Source organism: Solenopsis invicta, chromosome 6 (genome assembly GCF_016802725.1).
Source record: "Solenopsis invicta isolate M01_SB chromosome 6, UNIL_Sinv_3.0, whole genome shotgun sequence".
Lineage (NCBI taxonomy): Eukaryota > Metazoa > Arthropoda > Insecta > Hymenoptera > Formicidae > Solenopsis > Solenopsis invicta.
This window is the reverse complement of record NC_052669.1, coordinates 20,851,744-20,879,312: the sequence shown is the minus strand read 5'-3', so window position 1 is coordinate 20,879,312 and position 27,569 is coordinate 20,851,744. Positions and strand designations below refer to the sequence as shown.

The window sequence follows — 27,569 nt, the reverse complement described above, 5'->3', positions numbered from 1 at the left end:
TGTACAGTTTGCAAGATTTGCCTGACTTTTTTTGTAGAATCACTAAGCACAAAATTACACTTGATCAAAAATTTCAAATATATGTTATATTTAATTTAAATACATAAATACTTGCAATGAAGTAATTTAATTAATTTGACACATTTAATCAAGTTAACAACTTTTTTCAGTGTTTTACGCTTAATGATTTTATAAAACAAATCAAGCAAATTTTGCAATCAGTTTATCCTTTTCATTTTAATCTTTAGACCGCCGGCATTGGATCTATTGTTATTTCCTTAGAAAATTCTTGAAATATTCTACTTATATCTTGGATATAAGTATCTATATAATATATGAGAGATTCTCCGTAGCGTTCATATTTAGACTTTTTGGTGGTCTAAAAGTTAATGTAATAAAAAAAAACGTAGCATTTTTAAGTCTCCATAGCAAGATGCAGTTCGGCCAACTAGTGTAGCCAACTGTTTTTTACTATAGAGACTTCAGAATGTTTTTTTATATGCTCAAGATGGCTCAGTATAGAGCCAAAAGGTGCGTAAACATTTGAAAATTGGTACTTTAAATAAGAAGAAATTTGCGCCCTGAGTGGCATGCAAGTGGCATACACTCTCATTAACCCTTTAATTATTTATCTTTAACAATTTAAATGATAATTGTAAAGATAGGCCTACATTTTATTTTCTTTTTAGTTGCGAAAGAATAAATCGCTCATAAATTTTTATTAAAAATATATCGTTAACATCTCTCTTCTGAACGTATGACTTTATTTTGTTATAAATAAATTTATATATGAGATTAACTTGAGAAATACTGCACGTATTATTTATGAGTAACGTGCCGAAATCTTGTTTGAATTACTTGTAATAAGAATGAACACAATACGCAAAGCGAATGCAAAGTTAATAGGATTCGCTAATGAGATCTCTTGTAAAAAGTCCGTCACCGTCAAAGATGGTCTGGAAATAACAGCGTGGGTTTTAGTTCCAAATGCGATTCCAATATAAATCATTTCTTTTTTTTTTCAAGGTTTCGTGACGTTCAGTGCGATCGAAATACAAATATTGGAATAAAAAGTTTCGATCCCGTCGCTACGCTGCAGAAACGCAAACATCACCATAGTCGCACCTTCTGCGCGTCACGTTTTACTCTCTTCGAGTAACAATAGGCGATTTTTGAAGCTTTATCTCCAAGCATTTCTCGTGTTTTTCCGATTAAAAAAAAAATCAAAGTCTAGCGACAAGTATTCTCGCTATTGTTCTCCAGCTCCGAGATTATTTTTCGGACATTTCACGACAAACGGGCGCACTATATTTGCGACGAAAACAATGAGCACGAAACTTGTGTTTGCACAACGCGGTTGTAGCGCGATGTTAATCCCACCGACGTTAAAATTGAGACAGTTCTGTCTCGTTGTAAATTTCAGTAATTGCGCTGTAAAACCTTCTTCATCTTTGCACGCCTTGCGTTGCGGACGTGAGGCATCGCCGTCGAGTCATTTAAACACACGCCATAAAGGACTTCTAGGCTCGCCATTTTAGTGCACTATACTTGATTACAAAAGGATGACAAATTGCAATAAAGTTTTATTGACTTCTTAGCATTCAATAGGAAAGCTTTTCCGTCGCATCTTGAGAAATCCCTGTAATATGTAATCGTCAAATAATGCTAAATCGTAATTTCAAGTTAGAGTCACGGGATTCTTCATACACTCCATTAAAAAAAAAAAAAAAATCTATTCTTCAAGTTGCGATTTATACTTTCAATGTCAATTTATATTTAATTGTAGATACGCGACGATTAAAGCGTTGAAATCTAACAAGTAGGAATTTCGACATTTCTATTGAGACAAAAAAAAGTCGCATCTCTCACGTTGATCGAGAAAGCCCATAGAAAGCCCACGTTCGATAATTTTAAGACACCGTGTATATATCGGTGTATTTTGAACTGCATGATGTCAAGCGAAAATAAGACATTTTCGCGTAGATTCGCAGCGATACGGATTTCCACATACGCACGCGCACACCAATCGCGCGTCTACACACACAGCCGTATTTTTTTTCTCGTTCATGTACGACGATAAGGGATTTCTACGTGGCTGATAAAGAAAATGGCCTCGTACGATGCTCGCGCCCCGTTTAATGACGTAAATCCTCTTTGCTCGCTCGATTTTTTTTATTTCCGTCGTGTGTTTGCCTCAGAAAAATACGAAAATTCGTCAAGTATTAATTTCCAGTGCACAACGCGCGCGCAGCAACATCCTCGACGCGCACATATTTCACCTGTGTCACCATTTGCAGGGCTTACAACACTGCTTTCCGCACCTTTTTACGAGAATCAACACCCATTCATGTTTGTACGCCTCCATGAATTGCTCGCTTCGATCGTAAATCTCGTAAACTTTACGAGATTTACCCTTAAGCACACATCAAGCAGATTTCATCTCTCGCGCTAGATGAAAATCCGCGAGGGAAATTTATTCCGGGAATTACTCACTGGCGTTAGATAACACTTCAGAAATTTCCTGTAGGTAACCATGAGATAAGCGCGAAATCAGAGACCGAGACCCCTTCCACTGCAATTTTTTTTCTTTTCCTTTCGGATTACACGTATTGGCGGAAACCCGTTGTCACGCAATGCGCCACGGGTCAAAGTATGCTTTCCTGGGCCCGTCCTCGTAAATCCCCGTGAGGACTCACCTGGGAAAGTCCGCAGATTGGCGTGGCGGAGGTGAGTAGGAGCGGCCCTACGCGCTCCTGGCGAATCCGACGACTGAAATTATCATTTTAGCTGATATACTAGCTAATGTAAGGATGCAGTTTTATCTCTTATTATCATGGGAAACGAGATAAATCGCGATAGTGCCGTTTATTTTGACAACGTGGCGGCACCACGCGCGCCTCCCCATCGACGATGTACAGCTCGTGACGCCGCTACGCTTTGTGTATCGGTCCTGGTATCTTCGTTCAGATGATCTCGTCGTCTTCATCTTCCATTTCCCCTATCTATCTTGCTCGCCTTGTCCATTTATCATGTAACTATATATCCACAATTTTTTTTTTAATATAAAATAACAAGATTACGCGCGATAAAAATCAAATACAGATGGATGCGCGAAACAGGTGGTGTACGTAAGTCTTATAAAAAAAAATCCTTTTATTTATATTCTGATAATTTTTCATCTATGTATAAATATATATTCAATGCTGACAAATGACAGTATAATTAACACAATTATTTAATTTGAAAATTTACTTCTGTTATTAATTAATTAAAAACTTTAATTGAGAATTAATTTGAAGTGTATATATAATAAGACGTAATGCAATTAAACGTTATTACAAAACTTGTACGGCAAGAGTGCGTGAAATAAAATAATAAAATTACATATGAAAGTTGATGGTTTACGAATGATGGTTTCTTACAAATCGTTATCTTACACTTGAGGAATGTCTCAACTCTCGGTTATTTGATCTCAACGGTTACATAATGGCTCGAGTTTCGTAACATAAATTTTTATTTTTATTGTTTTAGAAAAACAGATTAGAACGTTTGTTACAGTTTGATAGTGCGCTGAGAAATCCTTTGTACAACTGTACATCACGTGTCGCAGTTACCTCTTGTTTGCCGAGTACTGTTTGCTTACTTACTGTTTGCTTACTCCGCGACATAACACGATTGTAAAATTGAACGATCGCCAAACTTCGCCCATTTAAAGCTTTGTGTGCAGGTGGCTTTAACGTGACTGCACCGCGAAGCTAATCCGCGCCGATGCGTTTCCAAGTTCATATTGAATTGTTGCTTTGTCGAAGCATCGAGCCTTGGGGAAAAAAGTGGGATTGGTTTTTATGATCCCCGTCAGAAATGTGCATCATACTCGTTCTTGCAATTGACGCTTTATAAGAGGCAATAACTTTACTGGATTAATAAATTCATTGCGCAAACAGAGAAGAGACACAAATTGCAAAAGACACGACGGAAGAAGAAAAAATAAATAATCGTTAATTTTTTTTTTATACATTTATGGAGAACAAAACGTGCACTTTATTCACTATCCATCTATTGGTATCTTATTATAAGATTTCTATTAATTTTTTTTATTCTTTCAGCAATATATTGCCATTTTATTTAATAATTTTTAACGGAGATAGATAGTATAAAATCAGATATTTCATTATTCGAATATTAAATAATAATTATAAATGTAAATGCAATCATCAGTGTGAAATTCCCAACTTGAGATTTACTTATTAATGTATATATTTTTGCATTATATAATCGTATGATGAATAGCGTCAGTTTCAATATGTTTTTCCTGGCACTCTGTCATTAATCATCATTATCGTTTTCTTATTCTGTATGAAGTATCTCATCATCTGATCGACATACAATTTAACGAAAAAAATCATTACAGAGTCAACAGAAGTGATTCGTCCAACCAAAACTTTCGGTGTGTTGCAATTGCGTATAATCTTTCTTTCTTTTGTCGTGACTCGTAATAGCGTGCTCTTATCAGCGGAATATTGTTTCAAGAGGAAACCTGCAATATATGTGTGCGCGTGTGAATGTGCTCTTGATTTCTATCGAGCGGGCGCGCTTACCGGTATCGTTGCGATCGCAAGTAGAAGTATCCAACAGCGTCACGTACGCCATTCCGGACAATTCCATTTGCGTTCAAAGGTTCGGCCCAAAAATATATCTGTTTTCCTCTTGAATAGCGATTCCTGAAATCCTCCCGTAGCTCGTATCGATCGTGCAAATCGATAAATTTATGGCGACAAACCCGTCTCTTTATCTTAATTGCCTCTCATCGCCTCGAGCCGCGTTATTAATTGAGGAATACAAGAAATGGTTATATATGGCAGACCGATCTATCATTTAACCTTGGCAATTAATAGCGGAAATTGAAAATTGTTCAAGAAAATTAAAACATCACATGTTTACGAGTTCTCTCTGTCAATTTGAAATCATTCAATTTCCTGTTTTGATAAAACTTTCCTCTTTGTTCTTAAATTTTCATTTTTAATATACACTGTTAGAAATATCATAAAATTCCATTTATTTTTAAGTTACACATTAAATTTAATGTATCTGTAATTGAAAAGCATTTGCATAAAATTTAGTGCATTTTTGATATTAAATGTTTTTAATGTACTTGTTTGTTTCCATATTACATTACATTAAATTTTGCTCCCGATTTTAACAGTGTATCTAGATCGGCACAATAAGCGGGATAAGTTAGCACTGAAAAGTTAGCTATAAAAAATTAAGTATACATAGGAAAGTATCAGTTTCGTTTTTCTAACGATTATCTTTAAACAAAGATTATTTTCTTGATAATAGTTTTAAAATATTTTCATTATTAATTTTAGAAAAACTCATTATGCATGTACTCTAAGAAAGAATTTATATATTTTTTTGAGAATATTATAAAATTTTATCAATACAAAGAATCAGAATAATAAGCAAATCGAATTTTTATTTTAATTTAACATTCTTGATTGAAGTATTAAATCACTAGTTCAGAATAAATTTATTGCACATTGATTTATGATAGATTTAACAGATATACAAACTTATGAAAGATATATCTAAAATCAATAATATTTGCTCGTAGAAAAATTTTCAAGTAAATATTATTTCTTCCAAGCAAATAAATGAGTGTATTTTAAGAATACCATCAAACAATTTTTTTCGAAAAGACAACATTTCGTCACTTAAAGGGAGAAAAGTAAATTGAGTAATCGCTTTTCTTAACATAGAAAAAAATATTTTTCTGTGTGCATCTTGATCTTATTTTTTTGTGTATACCTCAAATATATCTGTACTGAAGTATATTAATTATTACGACATTCCTGCATCAAGTTAAAATTACTTTATTTTTTCTTGTCTCGATGAAACTTTCTTCTCAAAAATTTTAATTCAAATCTGAACATAACGGAATAGATTAGTTTGGCTGTGCAAGGAATTTCGTACATGCCTTGTGTACCTCTTCTTCAATTATCAAAAATTGTGACGGCTTCGTTGTCGATGACGTTTCGTTTGCAGAAATGAATCAGGTGCACGGTGACGCAAGCAATAGTCACTATCTGAAGATGACTCTTCCGTATGTATGCTGTACGATATAATTGAAGTTACTATATTCCTTCTTCCTTCCTGTCCTACTTCCAGATTAGGCAATAATTAATCGCGCGGTATATCGCAACGCCAAAAATTATCTGTAATTTAATCGTTATTCAGTTGCTATAAGATATTCGCGCGTTTATTATGCGGATTATTTTATTATTATCATTATTATTATTATAACTTTTCGTATAATACAATTTTAAACCATAAACAATTAATATAACTTTAATTTTACAGGTCACTGTAGAGTATTTTAAAATTGGAATTTTCTATACGCGCGTATAATGATACAGGATGTTTACAAAAAAAAAAAACATTCAGCATTTATATGGTAAATAGCAGTTAGAAACGTTACTTTGGAAAAGTAATACGTTACTATTACCGTTACTTTTCGTAAAAAATAAATTACCGTTACTCTACTGATTTTAAAATTACATTATTTAATAATCAATGTTAATTGTAATAAATGTAGAAACTTGACTGTCTAAACTATTTTGCATGTAAAGCAAGCTTTTTTTATATTAAACTTATCTAATAATTTTTTTAATTTTTTATTTTTTAGTATACTTATTTTTATAAGAATTTAGATTAAACTTTTTTTTTAACATGTAATGTCACTATTAAAAATGCATTCCAATAATCACTGCCATTACTGAAAATCTATAGTATATATAAATTATTCAATACTGACAGTGGCTACCAAAATACAGCCCAAGATATAAAATACTAGGGAATATTTCTATCTAATCACGTACTTAGCGCGTGATCTATTCAATATAAGTATAAGGATAACGGAAAACTAATACATAATAAAAATAAAACATCTAAATTCGTTATCGTTACTGTAAAAATGTAACGGCACACAGTGAAAACAAGATATTCACGAAAAGTCTATAACTTCTGAAATATTGTAAATACGGCAATTATTATTTTATAACAAAACGTTTAGCTAAACTTAACGATAACAAAATAATAATTTTTAAAGATTAATTTTATAGTTAACAAAAAACCAATTTTTTTTAATCGCTAAAAAAATTAGAAAAATAACAGTTTCATTTTTTTCCGAAAAATTGCAGTTTTTGGTATGTAAATGCTATGCTAATTTTTAATGCCTATCGTATTAAAGTGGTCCAAAAAGTTATGTAATCTTATTTTTATTAAAATTTTTACTTTTGTTCTATTTTCTGTCCGTCTCACCGGAATGTAGCGAATTACAAACTCGAAAACAAGTGTAGTGAACTAGAGTTAAGAAATATCATATATAATAAAATAAAATAACTTTCGTACTGGTGATATTATTATGGTATACCACTTTTTAATTTCTTTTTATAGCATACTCATATTTATATTGCCATCGCCAAAAAATTTATACTGCTGCCGCGATCTGAATGAGATTAATGAATCACGTTTTTCCGCGATAGCAATAAATATTAGCATTATAAAATTTTTAAATTTTGAAAAATGTCTCTCGACCCTTTTCTCAATATTTTAATGACATATTATATGCGAGGGTTATTCGGAAAGCAAGATGCAATTTCTACATAGTTTGTCCAGTACAAGAGCAGTTTCTATTTGTTTTCGGGTACCTTACTTTCCGAATAATCCTCGTACATTATCTCTAATGTATTCATTGTTATTTTTTGGAGGTAATGTTATTGCTTAACGTCTTATTTGTGACAGCACAAAAGTTCTAAGGATACTCAGACATTCCTTTGACGTCTTTTGAGCGTCTTTAGAATGTCTTTCATAATCAGATTTTTGTGCCGTCGAAGATCTGCCATTAACTTTAACTTCAGTTAAGTTTACGCAATCATTTTCTTTATGGACCCCTCCTCTTTCTGAAACTCCAATAACAATTTCATGCATTTTTGGAATATTTTCTAGACAGTTTTATTACTTCTAGTAATTGAGAAAGACTACCGAAGACTCTGATCTGAAGATGTAATGCTTTACCTGCAGTTATTGTATATAAAAGATGCGTAAAATTTGAACTCATTTACTGAACAAAAACAGGACTATAAGTAGACTAGTCACTTAATTAACAAGCAAGCCTGAAAAACCTATCTATTAATACTAGGCAACTGGGTCTTTACACATAGTTTTACCATGAAAATTGCTTCAATCACTGAATAAAATTCTGGGACATTCTTGACCATTTCCTACGCAATATTGTCACAACTAGTGAAAATACACTAAACGATAACTAAATGGATGTCAAAGAAAATTGCATACAGTTCTAGGAAAAGCAAATGTTTCACATTCACACATAAATTTTTTCAATAAACTTTTCTACCCTTGTGAAAAAACCGACAAAATTCGCGGAAAAAATTGAAAAAAAAACCAGTTTTTCCCAAACGCCTTTAGAATTATAATTAATTAATAAAAAAATCACATTATATTACAAATATTAAGCTTAACAACAATAGTTTAGTATAATGGATTATAGCATGTTACTGCGAAAAACTGTTAAAACTGAGGGAAAAATTACTAAATTTGAATAAATATTTATTCGAACAGTACTAGTGAAATATTTACTAAACGTAAATATATATTTATTTAGTACAAAAACCATTAATTTAAATATTATTTTTTCTTGTAAAGTAAATATTTATGTGCGTAAGTAATATCGTAAATAAATTTCATTAGTACTGTTCGAATAAGTATTTATTAAAATTTAGGAACTTTTTTCTCTCAGTGAATTAACACAATAATTAAAAATATATAAATACTATGTTTATCTGCGCTTGCTCACCTTTTGATAGAGCAATAAATGAGTAAAGAGAACGCAGTTTGTATTTGGGTGTTTTCGAAGTTATAAGTAATTGTCACAAACAAGATTTAGGTCGCAGATAAACGGGACTAATTCTTTTCCGCTCGAAACCCATGGTGCGACGTTACTAATATTACCGTTACAGACACAAAAGGTAACAAGAAAATGTAACGTAAATAGTAACGGCGTTACAAGTGATGCGTTACTCTCCAGCCCTGATAAATAGTACACGCCATATTGAATAAAAATTGTACCTTAATAAACATATTCTTTCAGAAAGAATTTCTAGTAATAAGACTAAACATATTTTTGACGTATTTGATTTTATTGCAACCTTACGCAATATAAAAACAGCAGTATTAAGTTGAAGTCGTTTTACTTGGTCTTTAATTCCTATTTTCTTCCATCAAATTAAATATTATATATACGAGTTTTGTTGTCTTGGAACAAGAGTAACGCATAAATTTCAATTTATATATTTTTACGCTTAAAATAAAAATTTGTTCGATGTTATAACGCACGATGATTAGTTGCTATACAGTTCAGGACACTCAATAAGGGATCTTATGGATTCTTGTAAGAATCGTACGCGTTGTATTATTGTTAACATATTCACGCAGTTTTCTATTCAATATGGCGTGTAGAATTAATTAGGATTAAGAAATAACGCGTTATTTGTAACTCCGTTACCATTTGCGTTACATTTTTTTTGTTACCTTTTGTGTCTGTAGACAACGGTACACTGTAAAATAAAAAGATGTGTTAAAAATCATGCACTAAGGCATGTTAAAGTGTCTCCACTTTTAACACACAAAATTGATATGTTAAATTAATAAAATGCATTTTTTTACTTATATGCATTAAAAAAAAATGCATTTTGTTAATTTAACATGTTGGTTTTGTGTGTTACCAATAGAAACGCTTTAATATGCCCTAATGCATGTTGTTAGAACATATTTCAGCTCACTCCTTTTTATAGTGTAACGTCGCACAATGGGTTACAAGCAAAAAAGAAGTTAGTTTCATTTACTCTTGACCTAAATATTTCTTTTCTTTTTTTACCTGTTCTATATGAAGCGAGCCCTGATGGACCTTTCACTTTGGGGACAATATATTTTTTCTTATTTATACAAAGCAAATTTCCTTAAGTCTCCTTTGTGATATTTTATTTAAAAAATTCTTCGAAACTTTTGCAGATTAATCTATTGTCAATTCAAGAACATTATTTTCAGATTTGCCATAAATTTCTCCTGCTTCCGCCTACTCTGTCAGAGAAAATTAATGTGACAACAACTAGATCATTTTTCTAGATTTACGAGTTTTTTCATTTAAGAAAAAAATATTCCTTTCTCATTAATCATTATTAATAGTTTCTATATGAATTTCATATTTTATGATACATAGAAGAGTAATAGTATTGAATCTAGACATTCTTTCTGTGGATGCAGAACAAAAACTCAAGTTTTCCTGAAATATAGTTTTGCACGATTTTTGTTTTTTGAACGCTGAATAATTTGTTCGTAAACTTCTGTATATTTAATCTCATTGTCCTGCTCGAATTTATTATACTATCATATTGTTTTTATTTATTGTCAATGTCTAAAAACTAAACAATAATAAATTTTCACCGAGAAGAGATTTCAAGGTAAATAGATAGACAAAAATTTTTAAAAAGTTTCGGAGAAACGAGTTTTTATAAATAAAAAATATTTTAGGTTGAATAGACCGGGACAGAAGAACAGACTTAAGAACCCTAGTTTTGAAACTATTTAGAAGTATTTAATGTCCAATGTTGAAAACTTATTTATGACAAATGATGGGTTTCACATTTTTGTCAATTAATTACAGGCGTTGCTTGCAAAATTCATAAGTAATTTATTACATTTTACGCGCGGACAATTTGTATATAATTGACGTTTGCATATCACCGGAATGCATTCATAAAAGATTTCGAGAGCGTGAAGTCTACACGATTAAACATTAAATTTTAATACTCCGGAATGAATATCTTCGGCTCCAGCCTTCTGATCCATTAAAACGTGATATTATTACCAATTCGCGATCCCTTTTTCCAACTGGTCAGTGTATAACGCGAATGAATCATCATTCCCCTTAAGCTGTCGTCGTTACAAAATGGCGATACAAGGCATTAGCAACGATGGCCGACGATGACGACGAGATCTCGTGGACATGTTTTGCTCCCTCGTCGTCCCTCGTTATCTCTCGTCGTCTCTTCGTCGTGCTTATCAGTGAGCAAACAGACGGACTCCCTCTGCGACCTTTTTCCCTCCCGGACCGTACTACATGTAATTCGTTCAATCCGGCTGGACAGAATTACGAACGCCCGGTCTTGTTGGACTTTACCATGACGGTGTAATACAAACAGTATCTACATAAGCTAACGAAAACGTTGGTATCAATGTTGCTAACAAACGTTGTATCGAGTTGTTTATTACCACGTACCAGAAGAAATATTCTAAAAGAAAATGTTCGAGGTACTTTATGCAACTATTATTAATAGAGATTTGATCTCGTTATTAAAAGGGATGAACTTGTTCATTTTAGATCTTGTATTTTTTTGTCTTTAAAAAGAAATGCGTTCAGATAGAGAAAAAAAGAAAAAACAGAATTGCGGAAGGTACGAATAAAACGTGCAAGATTTTGTGTCATATCTTTGTATCGAACTACCGAAAGAGAAGAGAGAGAGAGAGAGAGAGAGAGAGGGGCGATCGATGAAGCACGATCGATTCTTGCGGCAATAGTAGCAGCACGCGAGAATAGCCGCGGAGAATCTCGCAATCGGTTAGCCAATGAGACGCGAGGGTCCGCCCAATCGGTCGCTCCCGCTGCTGTTGGTGTCCATCTAAATTGTCTGCTGCATGTTCTCCATACAGCTCCTCTCTCTCTCTCTCTTTCGCTCATTCCCTCTCTCTTCCTCCCTCCCCTCTTTCTCTCTCATGCACATACTCATTCTCCGTTCTCTTCGTTGCTCGTTGATGACGGACGGCAAGAAAGCATCGACTCCAGAAACCAGGTAGTAGAGACTCACCTACGTAGCTTCGCTACGATTCCACCTCTTTCCTTCCACCTTCCGTCTCTTTGTGGGACAACCACGGCGAGTCATCTCTCTTGCCATCGTCAGTTGCAAAGCGCTTCCCGCCGGCGAAGCGTCTCTGAGCGATCTTTCGAACATTTCTCATCATCGATCCCGCGAATACGTACTGTTTGATGATACCAGCTTGAGTGTGGAGGTCTCGGGGACCAGAGTGTATTCAGTGCGTCGAGGCTGCAGGCTGCGAGAACGGAGAGAAAACCCGCGCGAGGCTCAAATGCGACACTCGGCGAATGAGGTACCAACGAATAACTTTACACGAATGAAATACGCGAGAATTATAGAGTACACTAAGTTTTCTTGATTCGATTCAGTCAAAATTTTTAAAATTTTACGGAGTTATGTATTATTTGCATCAAAATCAGATTGATCTTAACAAGTAACGACGCTGGGAGTTATTCCAAACGTTATTTATAAGTTTATACACTGTAAATATTATTGTAAAATTTAGAGACTTTATTTATTGAGATCAAAAGTCTAAAATGAATTTTTATCTATTAACAAAATCTTGATAGACACATTAGATATTTTTACGACGTCTTCGATGCTCTGAAATAATGAATGTTTAGTTTGCGCGAATGAAACACGAATATGAAATATACTGAATAATTCGATGTTCTAATTAAAGATTTCAGGGGTTCATTCAATAAAACTGCGATCTTGCAAGAAAATTAGATTAATTTTGTTAGCAATTGCTATTGCTCTCTTCAACATTCGATGATTCAAAGATTTATTATTATTATTATTTCAATCATGATACACGTAAAACTGTCATCGCGCGATAAACAATTTTTTCCTAAGTTTACGATAACTGCAACTCGTTTTATTCACTTCACCACCGTCACATTTAGAACTCATCGTCACCGTCGCGTTTCGATTTGACGCTCGCACGCGCGCGAACGCGCGCGGCACCGGAGTACAGATTGCGAGGTACATCAGCGTTGACGAGATATAGCGGAAGTCGCGCGAGGTCTTTGCCAAAGAAAGAGAGCCGTCGCGTGCTCTCGCGCCGGAAGTCGAAACTTGACATTGCCGAACGGAAGTGTGACGCAGGACAAACAGTGCCTCTCGCATTTTTTTCCGAGACGGACGAGGTGTGTCCCCGGTCCTTTCCCTCTCCTCCACCCTCCTCACTAAACCCGCCGTGTGTGTATTCTCGCCCGCGAGCCGAAACGTGAATCTCGTGTCGCGTGCCTCGAGGATTCCCCTGAAAGAGTGACTAATCGATTCCGTAGGACCGTTAGCCTTCATCCTGTTGATTGACTAACTTTTTTGACGAACAGATTATGACTTGATTTAGTAGAAATCTATTTTTAGACAGACGATCGACATTAAATCTCTGACGTTAATTCTTACGTAGGGCAACTCCGGTATTTACGCCGCGCCAAAATTTACTCTGCAGTAGTCAGAAAAAATAAAAGAAGCGAAGGTAATTTTCTCCTATTTTGTTACATGCCTTTATATTTGTAGTGTGCTGCGATTTCAGTTTTCTTACTGTTATTATTAACAAAATCATCGTGTAACAAAATCAATTTGTTAGTGTTGTGAGTAGCACAGCGATGTATTACATTCCATGTAAAATAAATTATTTTCTCTGTAGGGAGTGTGAAAGGCTTATTACTGGTTATTTCGTGTATAAGTGTAGAGAGATAGTAAAAGATAGATTATATACTAAATACATGACTACAAGTGCTTAAGATCTTGTATTAATTCTTTGTTCAGCTTGATTGTCTCACTCATGAGTGGCCATATATCCACTCCTTCTGATATACTGCAAAAATGAAAGGATTTGTTACAGTTTCTTTTCAAATATAAGAAAATATTTTATTTACAAAAATTTTTTGAATATTTAAACACAATTTTTTGTAAAATATTTATTGATATAGTTTATTTACCTTAAATTTATATATTAATAAATAATGCTTAACAAATTAATTATTCCGGAGTTACTCTAGTTTCTCTCATAAAAATGGATGAAATTTTCCTAAATGTCCATTCAGTTATTGTCTAATGTTACTGTATTCTCATTAGTTGTAACAATATTCGTAGAAAATGGACGAGAACTCGATAGAAATTTATTCAGTGGCTGAAGCAATTTTCCTGATAAAAAAATGCGTAGGCACTCAATTGTCTAATATTAATAGATAAGCTTTCAGGCTTGCTTTTTAATCAATTGAATAGTCTATTTATTGTTCTGTTTTTGTTCAGATTTGCGCATCTTTGTGCGCAGTAACTGTAGGCAAAATGTAACACCTTGCGTGATTGGGATTTTCAGTAGTAGTTTTACTTCTCAGTTATTAGACAGAAATAATAAAATTATCTAGCAATTATTCAAAAAATAGACGGAATTTCTATCAGAATTTTTAATAACAATATAGCAAAATTCTTGAATGTCAAGATAATGCAATCCGATATATGTGTAACAAGATAACTCAAACTTGCTTACGTAATTATCATCTACATTCACTACCCGAAATTCTTTTTTTCTCTGAAAAAATTTATTTACTTCAGTATAAGATTAAAAAGTATGAAAATGTGTTAAATGTCATTCCCTTAGCAAACAGCGAATTATTTATGTTGCTGTTAGATTAGGCTTTCTGGAACGAAAGTTATCGATGAGAGCAAAAGTTTCCGCACGATCGCCGACCTAGACACCAATCTCATCTGTTATCCGGTTGAAAATCCGACATATGACTTTACTTGTACCGTACCGTTATCGCAACGATAACGCTATTCCTGGTGTCTTTGCACACGAGTTTTCGCACGTGGCCGCGTCATTGTGTCTGTCATAAACATTTATATATTACATTGCTCAAAAAAGTTGGGAGCCTGCGAAAGTTGAAAGACTTTTGCACATTTATCTTTTCGATAAGTTATCCGTAATAAATAACGTAATACGTCTATTAAAGATAAGATATTTTTTAATTATTTTCAGTAGAAAGAATAAGAATAGAATTATTTATAGACAGAAATTTCTTTTGCATAGAGATTGAAAGAAGTAATTGTAAAAATTAGAAACATCTCATTGAAAATGCACTGATCAGGAAATAGTCAATGCAATTGGTTGAGATACACATAAGATTAGATTATACTGTTCTTGAAATAGAACTTCCGCTTTATCTAGGACATGATGAAAGAAACGTTGGTAAAACAGGAGATCAAGATGGAATGGGAGAATCACCACGCGGATGACAATTCGTCGCAAGTTCCTGGAACGGAAGATCGCACAGCCGGAAGTCCTCAGAGCGTTATAACGACCAGAAGACACGTGAGAACGATCACGACCACCGGCCATATAACCGAGGGAATCGCCGAAATGGATCCAGAATCGCCAGACTCCAATTCGGTCACCGGGAATCTTCATCAGGGACTTCAACAGAGAAACGAGCAACACGAGCAAGCTCAACAGCATAATTTCCAAGAGGAGCAGCAACGAACTCATCAAACGCAGCAGCATTACGTGCAGATTTCCCATACCGGCACTCCTGAGGATCAACAACGACCGACGGATCAGCAGCGCGTCGTTTACGTCACTAGCAGCGGACAGGAAGTTCAAGTTGAAGTCTCCGAAACCTCCGAGACTACCGCCACACTTACGGTCAAGGAACCGCCCAGGTAAGAATAGTTAAAGGATTGATAATCAAAATTAATGGTTGAGGAAACACCTATATGTAAATATGACTTCCTCGTATGAAGATACGAGACACCAGCGCCAGACAGAATAGACGTGGACCGGATGTACGCTTACTCCGATGGTCATGAGGTCCGTAGAGAGAACCACGTGATCACCGTCCAAGTGCCCGACCATCGACGAACCCAGCAAGCTGGGCATCAAAGATACAGTCCACACGAGAATCATCAGGCGTCCGGGACGAACGCCAACACCAGATATCAGACGTCGCCGGTTTTGACGACGTCGGAGGACTACGACGCATCAGCGATCGTTACGCAGTCAGGATCCACGGTCCATCTCGGATCACCCGCACCGCCGTACTCGCCGCCGATCGACGGTATACGTGCCGGTCAGCAGCAACAGCTCGTGGCAACGAGTTACGCCGACAACGTAAGCGGTGTCGTCAAGTACGATGTCGAGGCCGCGGCCGCTGCTGAAACCATCAAGGCTTCGAATACGTACACCACACTGGAACCGGTTGCTATTCCACCCACACAAACCGTACAATACACACAGTATTTATCGGGTGGCGAAACTTTTCAGCAGGCACCGACTTATAGTTACGCCAAGCCGGGAGATCCCGTGATCTTGGCGTATCCATCAGCGGCGCAACTTGGCTCGAGAGTTACCGAGGTAAGAAAATGCGGCTAGTTAAATGATATCTCATTATTTCAATTTTCTTTTATTTTACATTTTACCAGGAATTCATATTGTTCAGTTTTCTTTTCATTTTTAATCCCAAAACGACACAATAAATGGGGGACGTTTTCTCGAAGATTGATATTTCTATTTTGAAGGTTGCTTAATCTACCTGGCAGAATGAATAGTTAGAATACCTTCTTTCTTTGGTAAAAGACAACATTAATCAGCAAATAATCCTCAAATAATAAGAAACTAGATATATTATACCCTAAACGTGTCGCTTGTTTTTGAAAGATACAACTATGATATATTTTTATTTCTCAAATTCAACATTTCTAATTTTTGAATTTTGCTTCAAAAGTTTTTTATTTTAATTTTTTTAACAAATATAAATAAAAAAAATTTTTTTTTAATTCTTGTTTTTTTTTTATAGTAATTTTTTTATTTATAAAGATATATATGTATTTGCTTATTACCGTAGTATTCCTTACTCATCGATTGAAAAAAATGTAACAATACATTCATCTTTATATCTTCTGTTGTTCCGAGTTGAACTAAAAGCACGCTTCACTTAACGCGCGCAACGTTCGCGAACATTATTTGTCTTTATTTAATATTTGATAAACAACCAAAATGAAATAATTCCAAGAGCGTTGCGACTGTTAAGTCCGGGTTCTACTTCTTGTGGTCAAAAATTTGATTATTTTTAGGATTTTTTCTCGGATTTATAGAAAAAAGATAGCAATTCGGGACTTTTTGCATATTATTTACTACACTTTAAAATGTATAAAAATATTTTTTGTAAACAACAAAATTAAAAATGGCGACTGTCATATCGGTCCGAGTAGATGTTTTCATTTATACGATCCAACCTCGAGCAGGATTCTCTGTAAAAATTCTGACACCAAGTTGCAAGAAATTTTATTAAAAAATATTATATTTGTTAAAGAATGAATCATAACGTAAAGTAAAATATTGAAAAATTTCAAAACAGCAGTTTATCAAACTTTAAATTCATTTCTTAATCGTTTTTTTTTTCAAATTCAATGCTGTGCAAAAAATACCAATTTTTTATATTTTAATCTCTATTGAGGTTCAATAAAGAGTATTTAATTATCGTACAATTTGGTCAGATTTAATCGGTTGATCGTTTCGTAAGATATCCTGTTCGGAATATCAAAAAACATGGTTCCGGGAAAAACGCGCTTAAAGTTAAACTGAATATCAGATAAAATTAGTTATATATTTCTTAATACCCACAAAAAATGTGTCTCGCAAATCTGTGTTGTTTTTTTATATAAAAAAAAGCAAAAGTTTTCATCACAAGCATTTAAATTGGCCGAATAATCCTTTATGCGATCCGAATATCCTTTATCGCGTCGCATTAGTGCATCGCTGCGTTCAGCAGATCATATTTTCTTAAATAATTCGAATATCACAAAATAATTTTACAGATATAATCTACATACCTTAGAGATGTAAAAAAATCTAAAGAAAAAATCAATTTTTTTAATTAAAAAAAAAAGTAAAAGTTAGCCTTAAATGGAACGCGCTCAGAGAGAATATACGAAATTACTTTTTGCTTGCAATAGGTAGAATCAACCGGCAGCGGGTACATGAAGAGCGATCCCACGTTAACATCGTCATTGGCCACCACCCGAGCGCTTCCACTGCACTACGAGCAACCCGGTTCACCAGGTTCCCAAGTGACTTTGTACACAGGAGCAACGTCGTATCAATATGTGAAGCCCTCGTCGGGTGATCCTTATTGGCCAGGCGGCAGCACTCCGTCACCCCCGACTTTGGAGTACATCCAGGGCTATCCGGGCATCACCGCCATCTCCGTCAACGATACCGCCAACGTGCAGCTCTACCCCAACTGTGGCGGTGGATACAGCGTTTCCACAAGCGGGAGTGGACCACCTGGGTGGACCACCCTTCCGCTTCCCGGCACCGACGAGACGTTCGAAGGAACCGTCATAGCGACGGAACCCAAAGAATGTGTTAATTGCGCGGCCAGCATGACACCGTTATGGAGAAGAGATGGCTCTGGTCACTACCTCTGCAACGCTTGCGGACTCTACAACAAGATGAACAACGGCCTCAACAGGCCACCCATGCGATGCCCCAAACCAAAGCAGACGGTTGCACCGGTAAACATTGTGCGAATCACGTGATTACTGTAATTTAACTAACGTAAACTTTCGAATTTTAGTTTTCGTATAGGTAATTCGAGAAAATTTATTTCCAGAAAATTCACACAAATCTCAATTCTAACGTACATCTCATGTACATTAAAGTGATTATTAAATTTCTTTATTCTTTTTTTATAGTTTGCAATAGGCTCTTTATGTTACAATAAATTACTTATTTTAATTATTGTAACTTGACTGATATGATATTGAAATTATTCTTTTTATTTAGCTAGGTTGTCTGGACTCTCGAATTACCCATAATTGAACCTCTTCCTTTCTTTATAAATTAATAAGAAAGAGAAACTGAAAGCCTCCCTCTCTTTCTCTTCTGATTTTCTAAATAGTGTTAACTTGAAAAATCTTGAATTTTGTGAATAATATATCGTACACGTTGGAAAAGGGTAAAAAAAAAAAGATTAAAATATCGTTTGCCACTCTCGCGTTCAAATGTTTAATTGCCGGTCCGAAAACCGTTTGACCATTGCTAAAATGAGGCCACTGATATTTACCCTGATAAATTTCTCACCCATGAAGCGTACATGGCTTCGATATTAAGTAACATTCTCGCGCCCTCTGCCTCTCTCTCTCTCTTCTCTCTCCCTCTGTCCTCTTCCCCCTCTCCTCCCCGTTTCCCTCTACCGCTACCAAAGACAGAGGGAAGAGGAGAACGTTATCTCGAGCAAATAATCACTACGGGACTCGCTGGCGGCTGTTTGCTCTATTTTTCTTGCTCTGAGCACTCCCATTTCGTTGTCTCGATTCTTCAAATACCCCCGTCTCTCGACGACAACGCAACATTTTATGTCGTCATCGAGAGCGGCGAATTCTCTCGTGGCTCTTTTCATGATTACGACATTTTAATTTTAAACTATGTAAGCAAAGGTGCATCGTTCCCGAAATCTACTTCGGTAATTCTGTAAAATTTAACAACGGGTTATACGTAATAAATTTAATTTATGTAAACTTACAGTTGCGTTACTTCACAATCGAGATGTGTTCATGTGTTAATATAAAAAATGCTTTTTGCATTTGCATTGCAGGCTAACTTACGGAGAACGGGAGTACAATGTGCGAATTGTAGGACAAGCAACACAACTCTTTGGAGACGAAACAATAATGGTGAGCCGGTTTGCAATGCTTGCGGACTTTATTTCAAGCTCCATAACGTAAGTTTCAAAATTATGAATTTTTTCATTCGTATCTTAATTGACAAGAAATTTTTCCATTAAATTCTTTCATTTTTATTCACAAACATTGTCATAACAGTTAATAATAGTAACAATAACAATAAAGCAAAAAATATAAACTATTCATAATTATTTGAAAATGTAATTAACAGAGTAGCATTTCCTTTTCCTATCGGTGGTGTTTATGAGTAAAGTTCTGGTTTCTAAGAACCGCTACAATGCCTTCTATTCTGGTGCGATGTAAAAACACCAAGAAAGCGGCGGGGACATTTTTTTTTAATTAACATTAATCTTATTGCGAACTGGTCAGCGCGTCGTTATCAGTCTTTTTGCGATTGCTAAGCGCGATAATGATGACTTGATTGTTTTTACGCACGTGAGACGACCCCGTCTCGACGTCGATGAGGAGCACAGATTATCGCGCGAATCTGTGCGAGCGATCGTGACAATAAATTTAATTAAAACGGAGATCGATGCGCGGTTGTACCGAGGTTCGATCAAAACGACGTTTGTTTCAGATGTTTTTCGCTTTTATTAGTCATAATATAAAAATCGAAAATACCAGCAATTTCATGTTTTAATCAATCAAAATTATTAAATGTAGAGATGTGCAAATTGTTCAAATACGAATCGAATCGAATAATATTCGATTTGAATTTGAATCTCTATGAAACAAATCTATTGAATTGAACTATTCGATTTCGAGTCTAAGACGTTCGAATTACATATAGTCATAATCGTATATTATATTTCTTATTAATAAGAAAAACAGTGAAGTCATATTATTGAAATAAGAGAAAGTGTCTTATTAAGCTGGAATACGTAATATTAACGCTTTAGTAGCATTTATGAGATCTCGGAAAAGCTGTAAAAAATTTTAATGTGAAAAAAAGAACACCTCAGCCGGAATAACTGTCAAACGTGTTTAGAATCTTGTCAACTTGCTCAATCGAGATATTTGTAAATAATAAGTACACGTCAAGTAAAATCCGGTTCGAAGGACAAAAAAAATAAAATTATTGTGTGAGAATGAGTTACCCTTATAAAAAATACACCCAACTAGGCGTTGGCGGTCCGAAATGACATTGAAATTAAGCGTTAACCCTCAAGTGAAGGTTTATTCGGGAATTAATAAGTTGAGTGTTATTTCGAACCGCTAACTCCTAATTGGATATATTTTTTTCGTAAAAGTATCTACGTACCTAAAAATGATTTGTATAATTCATAATTATTTTCAACGTGATCTATCGATTGTAGAAGGTTTTTGTAGATTATTTTATGTAGGTACCATTAATGGATATAAAGCTGTACCAACAAAGAAAATAATTTTGAATAGGTTTTTTTTGTGTTTTTTCGAAAGTCTATGTGCTTTCAGGAATAAATAATCACTAGATCGAAACGAATAGCATTTCCATTTTATGATGTGATTATTTTATGTAATTTCTTTTGATAGATTATTTAAATTTTTTCTATACTCGATGATGGGTCCCATTTAACTATTTTACATTCGTATTCCTTTCCCATCTTCTCTATCTTATTATTAATATAAATATCCCTAACCACGTATAAATGTAAATAATTTTTAGAAATCAGTCACGTAGAAATATAATTAAATTTTTGTGCGAACAGGTGAATAGGCCTTTAAGCATGAAAAAGGAAGGAATACAGACGCGGAAGAGGAAACCGAAGAATCACTCGAACATTACTGGAAGTCTAGCTGGTCCCAGCGGTCTTCACAAGGCCGAGATCAAGTCCAGTCTACTTGGTGAGTCTTCGGTGAGCAAGTCTATATTATACAGTTTATTTTTACTAACACCTCCCATCAGTTTACCATTTTAACAACAATACGTAATATGCATCTTCATCTTTGAATTGCTGTTCGACAAAATTTCTCAATTGACGATGGTACCTTGTATATTTCTATTTTCACGAGAGTTAATGTGCATTCAATTGATTAGATCAGGTGTACCTACAGGTAGGAGTGAGTGAAATACTTTTAGGAATATACTGCAAAATTATGGTACATGTAAAATTATTTTGATATTTTACTGTTGAAACAGTAATATAAATAATCGCTAGAAAAGTACTATTTATGAACCATTATATTATTAGGATTATTAGTTATATAACTGAGTTTTAATTTAAAAAAAAAATTAAATAAAAATTATTTTTACCACTACTATCAACGATGTGTAACTAATAACTAACCGGTTTCTCCGCGTACAAATACTCTTCGTGGAACGGTCAGCCAATAATTCTCGTCCCCGTCTATCGACAATCGCGATGGCCGACTAAATACACGATCACATGAATGTACATGTGACAGCATGAAGGAGGGTCGGGGAGAGCTTCGACAAGAGCACACAACAACCGATAGTGTCGCGGATTGGTCAGAGCTCGGGATGTGCTCTGATAACGGTACACGTACTTCTCATCGATAGGGGATTAACCCGAGGAACACGCGAGTAAAATATGCGAGAGGGGGACGTGGAACGTTAATCGGTATACGTTGATATTATTCTCATACGTGAAATCATAATAAAATTGAAAAATTGTACAATGGTACAATAGGATCTAACTCTCGGCATAACTAGTAAAAATTCTAAAAAACTATTTTAATTAAATATTATACATTCAATATTAAATAAAGTATTAAATATTAAGAATTGCGAAATATTTTTTACAATAATTGAATTATTATATATTGTTTCGAATTAACACGATCGAGTATTGTTGTCATACTTACGATTAATCCTTCAACTTTGCAAAGCCGGATGTACAAAAATGATAAATAACAATTCACAAAATTTTATATGCTACATGCTCTCTTATTTTTTCCAAAAATCACAGCCTTGGAGCACTTGGCAAATAAATGGTAAAATAAAGATTAAAGCTAATTAACGATCATATGGAAATATTTCGAATATTCATCGTGATAAGAAGTTTACCAATCTAATCATTAAATCTCTTTATGATTTAAGAAGTTTTGGCTCTACAATACTAGCTAAAGGTTATTGAAATTTAAGAAATAAAGACTTCTTTTACTCAAGTCCGTATTCCATGCGCTTGTAAAGATGTTAGCGCGCTCTTTTTGTCATTCTATCCTTGTTTTACATCTGATGAACAAGACGCGTTAATATTTTTATAAGTGCGTTCTAAATGCGGGTCTTGTTCTTTCTTTTTCCAAATCAATAATGAAAAAATTTTAATCAAAATAAATACTCAAATTTTGGATCAAAAATTAGCTGCAAAAAACAGCGAAAAATTTGGCTTATAATGGCTTAATACAAAAAATGATCTTACTTTGCTGCAGTTTTAAATTTTTAACATTAAGAGAAAAGTGTTCGATATTTGTGATCATAATTGCATGGTAAAATAATTATGGTTAAGAGCTTCATTTTTATTACTGCTATAATGTTAGTAATAATAATCTTACGTAATCATAGAATAATCTATCAAATTTTTAAATTTCTGATTCGAGTTGATATACACATCTTTAAGTGTGAAATATGTATAATTAATAAAAAATCAAAAGGTACATAAATAGACATATTATTAAAGAGAAGTTAAGAGTAATTCAAGAGCACGATTAGTGCGTGAAGTGTGGCAAAGCCATCATGACCGATATTGTTTTCTTGTTAACATTACAGTGGACTCGTTGCAGTTGAACATGTACGCAAGCGGGGGTGGGGGTAGTGGAGGGGTCGAAGAGCATTGTCTTCCTGTAGGTACACCAACTGGAACACAATTAGGGCATGCACACTCGCCTCTCGCGTTACCCACCGCTGCCGTGTTGAATCGTCAAACTACCCTTACGTAAGTCATGAATCACCTCATTTGTAACGCAGAAAATTTTTATATACTCTACATATAGAAATTTATTATTGCTAATATTAAATTTCTGTAAGTGTATTCTGACATTTTTCTTCAAATTTATTTTATACTTTTTTTTAAGTAGTCAGTTATTTTTAATATTAAACAAGCTATCGTTAATCCTTTTAATAAACTGACTACTTGAAAAAAAAAAGTAAAATAAACTTGAAGAAGCTTCAAAGAAAAGAAAAATAAATATAATAGATTTTTGTTTTTGGAGTGTCTCAATATTTATATATCTATAAATTGTTTTATTTACAAAAAACTGGATCAAAATTCAATAAAAAAAAGAAACATGAATGAAAAAATAGCGATAATTTTGGAATGTACTCTACATAACATAATTTTTTATAAAAACATTAAAAATAATGGACAGAGGTTTAAAAATAATGTAAAATAAACATCATTGCTAGATTATATTTTATTGTCGACATTTAATTTTTTAACAAAGTAAAAAAATTATAGGACATTAGATTAGAAAAGTTAATAAGCATAATAATAATGATAATTATTTGATAATGATATTCTCTTTTTATTTTAGTGTACCACCACTAGAACCAATCACTAGTCAATCCAGCAGCGACATCACTTCGGTTATAACATCAACTACGGCCGCCCATGCAGAGAAATCGTGAACGTCATTCTGTAGAATCTGTAGGGACTCTATACTTGCCGACCGTAGCTGTAACGAATCGTAGTGTATCGACCTTCTTTGAGTTTCGACCAGAATTGCAAAAAAATTTTTTTTTTTAATAATTGGTTACCGTTACTCGTTATTGAATCAAAAAAGTAACTAGTTATTGTTACTAGTTACTAATTATACAAAAATAACTCGTTACTATTATCATTATTTAAAAAGTAATGATTCGCTACATTTTTCGTTATTTTTTTTTAGTGCTGAAACAAGATCAAATTAAACATAACATTTACTTTTTTAATATTTTTTTTTGTTAAAATATTAACAAAAATATTATTTTATATCTTGAATTTGTAACATTACAAAAAATTTAAAAAGATTTAAAAATGCTTAAATGCAACACAAAAAACTTTGGTTTTTATTAAATATATAAATATGAAATTTTATATTTCTTTGCACTCTCAATTTTGTTTCAAAATTTTAACATAAATTCAAAATTAGTTTTGAAATGTACGCAACAATTGGTTTATGATTATGTCAAATGTTATGTTATAATTATCAAATATGAATACCAATTGAAGACTGAAGATTAAACACACACATACACAACGAAAATTGTCACAAATAGATTCAAAATGCAATAAGTAATGATAAAAGTAACTGTTATTTATATTATATATGTATAAATATATATACATATAATTATTTATATATTATAAAATGTATAAATAATTTAAATATTTATTATATGATATATAATATGTATTAATATTATATAATATGTATTTATATATTACATATATAAATTTGTTGCTGAAAAAATGATAACTACGTTACCGTTACAGTTACTGAAAAAGGAAAGTAACGGCGTTATCAGAGTTCGTTATTTTAAAAAATATAATAACTAATGTAGAGGTGTGCGAATTAAGCATTTGATGAATCAAATCGAATCGAATCTTATTGATTTGAATACAAATCAAATTTTCCGAGATCACATTACATTTTAATGTATTAAATTAAATTTAATCAAATATCTTCAATGACGTTGAAGATCCTTTTTAACAGACAATAATTTTTCAAAATAATTACAAAAAAGCGCCAAGTAAAAAATTATAGTTGTTAATATACAGATAATAATTAAGAGTATTATATTGATAAACGAAAATTGATAAATATTGTTACACTCGAGGCGCGTTCACGGCTCGCATTTTTCGCTAAGCACTCGCAAAACACTTTTCGAAGTTCACGAGTATAACTGACAAACTCTGGTTTTATTAAAATGAAAAAATACAGAATCAGGCGTCTGAACACCAGGCGAGTCTAAGAATATACGACACATCGCCAATGAACGATGCTCTTTTGTCTTATATTGATCTCCGTTATCCGGCCGTCAAATACCGGGATGATCGTGAGATCTTCAAATTCGCGATCACGGGCGCAGCACACGGGCGTAACAATATTATAATAAATTACAATGCCATTATCGAAGTAATAATACTTTATAGGGAAAATATAATGAAGCAACTTTTGTCAAATTTTGTTCTAAAAATTCTATAAAATTATGATACAAACTTATAAAATGTTGAAACAAGTTTACTAATACGATTGTTTATCGTGTATATAAATTTTTGAATAATTTATAAAGTTTAGAAATAGTAGAAAAAGTTTTAGAAATCGAAAACAATCAAGCATGAAAATTTGGTACATGCCGATACAAGATTGATCGTGTAGGAAATATAAATGAAGCAATTAAGATAGACAATCGATTCGAAATCGAATCATCGATGATTCGAGATTCAAATTAGATGACTCGAACTATTTGAGTTTGAACTATTCGCATACCTGTGCTGTAATGATAACGGCGTTACAAGTAACGCCGTTATCCTGGTTTTCGACATTGATTATCGTTAGAAAAGCGATCGTATTAATTGCAAATAGGATTGACTTGTCCACAAAGAAATAGCATGTACATTATAAACGTTTGTATTCACTTGGATATTTAGCATTGAAGAAAAGCGTCCGTTCTTCATCAATCGGATACGAAGGTGAAGTTTAATGTTAAATATGCTGCAGCAATACGAACTAAAGGAGCCACTCGACAAATCTAATTTTCCGAATTAGAAAACGATTTTTTAAACTGTGTTCCTATCGCTTATTCTTATTTATTATTAGGTATTAATTTTGCCTAATCATGTATTTCAGCTTTTGAGGATTCAGAAACGCGGCACATTGTAACTGATTGCATTTATTCTATTCTTTTATCCCTTTGCGCTTTTTGTCGTGTCGACTTTTTGCAAAATAATCGAATGTTTCTTAGGATCGGTAACACTTTCGTAATGATTTCTTCTTTGGATTCTGCGTTACCGATGTTGCAGACTATGTCGCAGAGAATGCCTGAACTGATGCGCTCCCTACCAGGAAAGTCCCCAGCAAACACGATGACGTCGACTTGTCGTGAGTTTCTCGTCATTAGTTACGTCATTAATGACCAAAACATAACGTTAATGGAACATAAAAACAACATTGAAATATCGATAACGTTTAAATTCATCTGAAAAACGTTATTTTCGATATATTAAATATGTATACGTTACAAGTAACTAAATTTTGAGAATCACATTCCAGGATGCGCACGACAAAATTGAAAACAAAAACGTACTCAAAAAAGAATCACAATGTTCCTAAGCAGTCACGTTCTTCCCAAACTCATATCTAGAAATCACCCATTCAATTTAAGATCGCCACCAACGTTGCTTGACTTATGATTGTACGAAACAGATTTTATTTTTTTTTCTTTTCTTACTGAATTGTTTATTAATGGACGTATTTATAATATTTATATTACGAAAGTACAAAATAAATAGAAAAAACATTGCTCTTATTTTTTTAATTTTTTATTGAGCGGTATGATGATACGATTCTCTCACGTAGCTAATTTCCATTTTCGGTCTTGAATACAAAAAAAAAATCAGTCTTAAGTACAATTAAGTAAAAATAATCAAATTATTATAAATGAATAATTTACACAAAAAAGAAAATAGTAATCACTTATTTAAGATTTTTTTTAAAGATTAAAAAAAAATCTGCTATGTATGCAAAAATTGAATTTGTTATGCATTTTGTGAATGAGTAAATATATATGTTTGTCAACATTATCATGTGGACATTATCATGTGATACGGAAACTGTCACTTCATGATAATCCATGAACACCTGATAATAGATTCGTGATAGATCAGTTCAATAGTGTTATCAAAAAGATGAACATATATTTTTTTCATAAATGTAAACATAAAATTATATCAGCTTTTACTGATTTTTACATAGCTTTGCTGTTACTCTTTCTGTTACTTCCGT

The 27,569-nt window shown here is 33.5% G+C and overlaps 1 protein-coding gene across 7 annotated transcripts in view; it reads left to right on the top strand.

Annotated features, from left to right (window-relative positions):
• The window catches only part of LOC105203782 (transcription factor GATA-4), a 28,590-nt gene extending 4,108 nt beyond the window's left edge, over positions 1-24,482 (top strand). The window contains exons 1-8 of one of the 7 annotated variants that reach the window (XM_039450274.1): positions 11,484-12,243; positions 15,160-15,620; positions 15,702-16,311; positions 17,913-18,482; positions 19,556-19,681; positions 21,332-21,467; positions 23,353-23,518; positions 24,117-24,481. In XM_039450274.1, coding sequence (XP_039306208.1) covers positions 12,223-12,243; positions 15,160-15,620; positions 15,702-16,311; positions 17,913-18,482; positions 19,556-19,681; positions 21,332-21,467; positions 23,353-23,518; positions 24,117-24,210 — 2,184 coding nt within the window. In that variant the 5' untranslated portion in view covers positions 11,484-12,222 and the 3' untranslated portion in view covers positions 24,211-24,481. Of the gene's footprint in view, positions 1-11,383; positions 12,244-15,129; positions 15,621-15,701; positions 16,312-17,912; positions 18,483-19,555; positions 19,682-21,331; positions 21,479-23,352; positions 23,519-24,116 lie in introns of those variants that run through there. The other 6 variants (XM_039450273.1, XM_039450272.1, XM_039450278.1 and 3 more) reach the window with 6 other exon arrangements.
• Positions 24,483-27,569: the final 3,087 nt, after the last annotated feature.